The sequence below is a fragment of the Alosa pseudoharengus genome, unplaced genomic scaffold, assembly GCF_046254945.1.
Source record: "Alosa pseudoharengus isolate Yale_2024_CS ecotype anadromous, Long Island Sound unplaced genomic scaffold, YU_APseudo_1.1 YU_APseudo_1.1_scf_3, whole genome shotgun sequence".
NCBI lineage: Eukaryota > Metazoa > Chordata > Actinopteri > Clupeiformes > Clupeidae > Alosa > Alosa pseudoharengus.
The window spans coordinates 20935221-20941220 of NW_027468718.1; the positions used below are offsets into that span (position 1 = coordinate 20935221).

Here is a 6000-nt window from a genome sequence, read left to right on the forward strand (position 1 = left end):
CATAATTGACCATTCAAATTTTGCATTTCAGGTACCTGAACCTCGAGACTTTCATCATTGATGTTAACCTGATTTTTGACAACTGCGAGAAATTCAACGAGGACAATTCCGACATCGGACGAGCAGGACACAGCATGAGGAAGTTCTTCGAGAAAAGATGGCCCGAACTGTTGAAGCAAACAAACTAGACTTGATTTATTTTGTTTCGTTTTTGTTTTTTTCTTACTTGACTCTCCTCACAAAGGACCAGCCTCTGCTACGGCCGAACTGATGAAGCTGAGCACTTGAAATCACTTCTGAGAACATTGGTTCAGAGCCATGCGTTCCTCTTGTCAGGCAACCAAGGCACCAACACGTGGAACAGGAACAGTAGATGCGCGCAGCCGAATGGACACTAATGTGCACTGCTGCCGGGATGGGAACAGTCGGAGGCACCCAACCAGGTCCAGGTGACTGGATGTCTTCTAGTGCAATACCTTTTCCTTTAAAAAAACAAACAAACAAAAACTTACAGCACTGAAACTACTACCATCAGAACTGTGGACTGATCGCCCTTCACTCCCTGTAAATAGATTTCTTTTTGTTTCCTCTTCTTTTTAAAACTTTGCCATTAATATTACAGTGAATGTATTTAATTATTATGTTAATTATTTATGAGTAAAATTGTTCTGTCTTTCATTTTCTATGAAAAGAAAAAAAAAACGGCGAAAATGCTTTAAAATAGCAGAGGAATGTTTTTTCTTTTAAAAAATGAAAATAAAAAATAAAGCCAAGACAAGTAATTGTTTACACTTTTCTGTGCTCCTGAGCATCAGATGATACAAAAAGAGAGAAAACTGTAGATCTGTATTGGTGTAGAAATGTGTTTGTATCCTCCTGACAAAATACAATGATCTCTGTACATATGTGTCCATTATTGTCAATATTCCGTCACGTTTTGGAATATGTAGAGGTGTACATATCGTTTCAAATGTCAGATCTTGTTTATGCCTTAGTACAATTGTAGGGTTTTATCTGTCTTCAAGTGATGATGCTACAGTATTAGACAATATTTGCTTGTACTGATCATATCCTCTGCAAACACTGTGGTCTCCCTCATTTCTGGTAGTGCCTCGCCTCTCTGGGGTGTATGGAGGAGTGTCCATACACTTGCACATTATTGTGTACTCCATGGATAATTTGTTTTCTCTTCTAACACCCTGAGCCTCAAACTCTGATCAAAACATGGATCTTCTCGGACGTAGATATCCTGCAAGGCACAGCATTTTCCGCAAAGCATCCACTTGGCCCTGCCTTCACAAACATAAGGGCACTACGCTTTCGTCACTGTGTTGGAACTTGCTGTGTCGTGGCCCGCTGGGGCAGGTAGCTAACAGTCTTTTTGTACCGGAGTCAGAGTACTTGAAGTTATTTTATTTAAATATGTTGTGAGGAAATGTAGCATTCTTTTTGTAGGAGCATTATTTTTCACTAGTGTGTGCGTGCGTGTGTGTGGCACGGATAAAATAAAACGATGTTTTTAAACTCACAGTTGTACTGTTACTGACATTGGGACTTAAACACATTTATGCCTCCCCTACACTCATCAGGAAAAATGTAGGCCAACGCACTGAAACGATAACACAGTCTCGATAACAGAGACGAGAGACCTAAGGTCGTCACCTACATGAGGAAATATGCGTCACAATCACTTGTCACTCACCTTGTGAGAAACCAGGAAGTGCCTCGAGGTAAGCGAGATCGGAATAGATTAATATAAATAATATTTTGCCACAGAATATGTGATAAATAAAGACAGTAGCCTAGCCTAATATGCGTGAACTGGACACGAATCGCATACGAACTCCAACTGTGACGATGATAGGCTAGGCATACTTATTTTGGAGTTAGTTCATGATTTGAAATTCAACATTGTGTAACATAGTATTAATTGAATATAGCCTATAGGCCTACTATGAATAGGCTACAATTGAATGGGATTTTTTTACAAACATACGAATATCAATGTCATATTTAAGTCATGAAACCTTAATGGTAACTGCTGGTGATGCATGTGTTTACTGCGCCATCTTGTGTGTGTAATTATATTACATCGTGTATCTCACAGGTGCAGACTTGAAAATGCCATCGGCGATTCTTACATTGCGCGACCACAGGGATGATGTAAATGGATGTGCCTTATCAGCAACTTTGTTGGCGACCTGCTCCGGAGACAAGACTATCCGGGTGTACTCCCTCGGTGACTTCTCTGAGTTGCCTTTCTCCCCACTTTCGGGCCACGGATATGGGGTACACTGGTGTTGCTTTAGCAGCTGCGGAAACTACCTTGCATCTTGCTCCACGGATGCCACTGTTGTCATTTGGAGCATGGACACGGGCGAAATTATATTTAAATATGAGCACCCCGGTCGAAGCCCAGTGAGAGTCTGTGCGCTTTCCCCCGACTCATCTTTAGTGCTGTCCTGTGCATCTGACGGGACAGTTGCCCTGTGGGATTTTCAGTCAACGAGTCTGCGAAGGTGAGCACATTTAATATTAAGTTAGTAAAATCCATATCATTTAGAGTCATGTTATCTTTACTACAATAAAAGTATGCATTTCATAATAGACTTTCATACACATATCTTTAGTCTTTTTTAATTAGGCCTACTGAATGCTTTTTGTAACGCCCTGTTTTCTTTGTATGATCAGAGGTACAGTAGGCCTACATCATTCTTCAGTTTTCATTTGCTACCAATAAAGGCTATGAGTATACCCATTGTAATTCACACACACACACACACACACACACACTGCAGGACAGGTGAGGTCACTGAGGCCACTGTGCTGGCCTGCTCCTTCACTCCTTGTGGCCAGATGTTTGTGACCGGATGCACCAGTGGAGACCTGAAGATCTGGGACTTGGACCTGGTCCAGCTTCATGCCCAGAAGGTCGCACACGACCTGGGAGTCAGCTGCTGCCAGTGTGACTCCATCGCTCACGTTGGTAAAGGCAGTGCAATGCAGGCATTCTGTTCCCTTATCTAATGTTTCTGACTTAAAACAGTCTGATGTTGTAGCTAATTCATCACAGGCACACACAGTACACAAATGAAATGAGCTGTTGATGTGCTGCTTAAGTTGCTCCCTTTCCTATTAACTGTTGCCAGAACATTGCGTATAATTATACTAAGTTGAGGATAAGAACCACTGAGGATCAGCTTTGGTCTTAATACTCAACAGCTTGGCAAACTGTGTAATTTGGATATTACACAGGCTTTTAGTCCCTTTTAAACACAACACGCACAAGTGCTGCATGCAAAAAACCGATGCTGTTACATAGCAATCCACAATCCAGTTACACGGTAATTAAAATACGTTTTCTATGTTGTCATATTTATACAGAAGGAACACTCCCTTAGCAACTGTGAGCTTGCAGTGTTTTTGGAAACTACTGCCAAAGGAACCACTAAATTACTTTATAGAGCCCCACAATCCCAAAACATGCATTTTATTTTTATTATTCTTATTTGTTTTTTTTTAATATTATTTATCCAAGGTGACATCTATTCTTTTTGGTAAAAGTCTCCCTGAAGCTCAGTCCTCCTCCCTTGGCAGCCTGCAACGTAAGCCCACAGTTAGTAGAGAATCATCCCAAGAAGGCACTTTATATCAGCATCATGTTTCCTGTGCTCGGTGTTATATTTTTATAGCTGATAAAGCATTCTCTCAACACGGAGAACATTATTGCTTATGCTGCCATTTCCTCTCTCCTGGAGTGCCTTGGCTAGTCCCTCTGAAAAATGTGATTAGAATGCATTAAATGCAACACTGTTATATATCCCTTAAAACTCTTTTTCCGAGTCATCTGACTCTGTAGTGCAGTGCACACGCTCAGATGAATTTGACCAGCAAATCAACCCTCGTCTGGACTGTTGCGTAGTTATTTAATAATATTATGTGTATTTTTCCTTCCTGTGGCTAACTGACTTGGCTCTTGTGCGTCACAGACGGAGAGACGGTCAAGTTTCGATTGGTGTCCTGTGGGCAGGATAGCCTGCTGAAGATATGGATCATTTCCCAGCATGCTGTCGCAGGTAGTCCAGACACCCACTCAACCCCCCACTACAGTCCGTCCTCTCCGTCCTGTACTGTATAGACCCTTTCAACAATAAAAACAAAAACAAGAACTTGAACGTTCTATTTGGGCCCCAATCTACTTCCTCTGCATTAAGATAACATATGGAATGTTAAAAAGGAAGTCTTGTGGGGCCAACTATGATGCTGATAATGTAACTCTCTTGAAAGGGTCCATAAGCAGGGGGCTCTTAGAGTGCTCACTGTAGTGTGTGATGAAAGGATCTGTCTGCTGAAAGCTCCTTTGAGTGTTGTATGATTATTTTGTTGGCTGTGTTTATTTCTCAGCTGGCCTTTTTTTATTTCTCGCTTTTCTTTTTTTATTTATTGGGTCTAGGAAGAAAATAAGCTGCACCTTCTCCTGTTTTAATCTCTAGTGTTGATAGAATGTGTTTATAAATCAAGCGCAATGGAACCTGGGGATGAATGGAGATTGATGCACGACAATGGTGATGCACTGTGTGTGTGTGTGTGTGTGTGTGTGTAAAAGATAGAGAGATTTTGTGCATGCACTGTACATCCAGGTCAGTGACTAACCTGTCTCTGTTGCTGTGGAAACGGCCAGTGTCTGGGGGAGATGTGCGTCCAGTGTCATGTCTCGCTGGGACAGGCATGGAGCCTTTTGTGCTGAGAGAAATGACAGACAGACAGAGAGGGTGTGTGTGAGTGTGTGTGTCTGTGTGTGTGTGTGTGTGTGTGCACATGCACACTCTCGCCACTCAAACGTGGCTCGACAGGCACTGGTCACATACTCATCAGGCAGTCATAAACAGACAGATTTTTCTGTGTCCGCAGGATGAGGTGACACTGAAAAGTGCACTGTTGTATTTTGATGCTCATAATTCCCAGTCCACTCAGACCACATCCAAACAAACTGATGCAGCTGATGTAGGCTTTAGGAGCTGTGTTTGGCACACAGAGACCAACGAGAGATACAGTAGCTAGGGTATCAGTATTTTAGAATTTAGAATCATCCAGTCCAACTAATCCCAGGAAACGTAATTAGGTATTGCATTTCAGCTTTGGACAAAATTAAGAATAATTGTTTCAATGCAAATAGCTACTACAGCACTAGAATAACATACTGGTTGTGTGGTAATGGGGTAAAAAGAATGAGTTTAGTTTTTAGTTGTAGAAATAATAAAACAGATGAAAAATGTTAACAAGCCATTGCTGGGGATAAGAATGTGCAGATCCAATGCCTTAGAGGGGGCTGCTCCAAAATCTACAGTAGACTGTGTCCAGTAAAGGCCCTGTTTTCTTCTGTGCAAGGGTCATCCAAGAATTATTGGTTTAAGTTGAAGATGAAAAGAACAACCGCAAAGCTGGGCAATTCCCAACAGCATTAAGGGGCACAGCCATGGCACACCAATGGCACACCATAATGAAATCTTCAAATCAATTCTGAGGGCCAATTATGTGAGCCAGCGAAAGACAGCCAGGACGTCAAACGTGCAGCCGTTGTTGTAGTACGCAGCATGCAGAGGTGACTTGAGTGTTGTGTGTGATGTATTGCCAGGACTAGTCCAGCAGTATCTGCCAAGGCAAACAGGACACACAGATGCACATAGCTTATTGATGTTTGTTTGTGTGTGTGTGTGTGTGTGTATGTGTGTGTGTATGTGTTGACTATTGATCTACAGGCTGTCGTATGCAGCTGCTGCACTCTCTGAAAGCCCAATCTGGACCTGTGCTGTCCTGTGCCTTTTCCAGTGATGGACAGCTGGTTGCATCCGGGTAAGCACACACACACACACACACACACACACACACACACACACACACACACACACACACACACACACACACACACACACACACACACACACACACACACACACACACACACACACACACACACACACACACACACACACACACACA

At 42.3% G+C, this 6000-nt stretch overlaps 2 protein-coding genes across 14 annotated transcripts in view; both read left to right on the plus strand.

Moving 5' to 3' along the window:
- Positions 1 to 1528, plus strand: part of LOC143100389 (bromodomain adjacent to zinc finger domain protein 2B-like) — a 69345-nt gene extending 67817 nt beyond the window's left edge. For all 13 annotated transcript variants that reach the window (XM_076263526.1, XM_076263523.1, XM_076263528.1 and 10 more), the window contains one exon: positions 32 to 1528. In XM_076263526.1, coding sequence (XP_076119641.1) covers positions 32 to 188 — 157 coding nt within the window. In that variant the 3' untranslated portion in view covers positions 189 to 1528. The remainder of the gene's footprint in view (positions 1 to 31) is intronic.
- Positions 1529 to 1587: 59 nt separating this feature from the next.
- LOC143100393 (WD repeat, SAM and U-box domain-containing protein 1-like) overlaps positions 1588 to 6000 on the plus strand; it is an 11938-nt gene continuing 7525 nt past the window's right edge. The window contains exons 1-5 of the mRNA XM_076263536.1: positions 1588 to 1730; positions 2108 to 2519; positions 2799 to 2986; positions 3990 to 4076; positions 5760 to 5853. Of these exons, the coding sequence (XP_076119651.1) occupies positions 1667 to 1730; positions 2108 to 2519; positions 2799 to 2986; positions 3990 to 4076; positions 5760 to 5853 (845 nt within the window). The 5' untranslated portion in view covers positions 1588 to 1666. The remainder of the gene's footprint in view (positions 1731 to 2107; positions 2520 to 2798; positions 2987 to 3989; positions 4077 to 5759; positions 5854 to 6000) is intronic.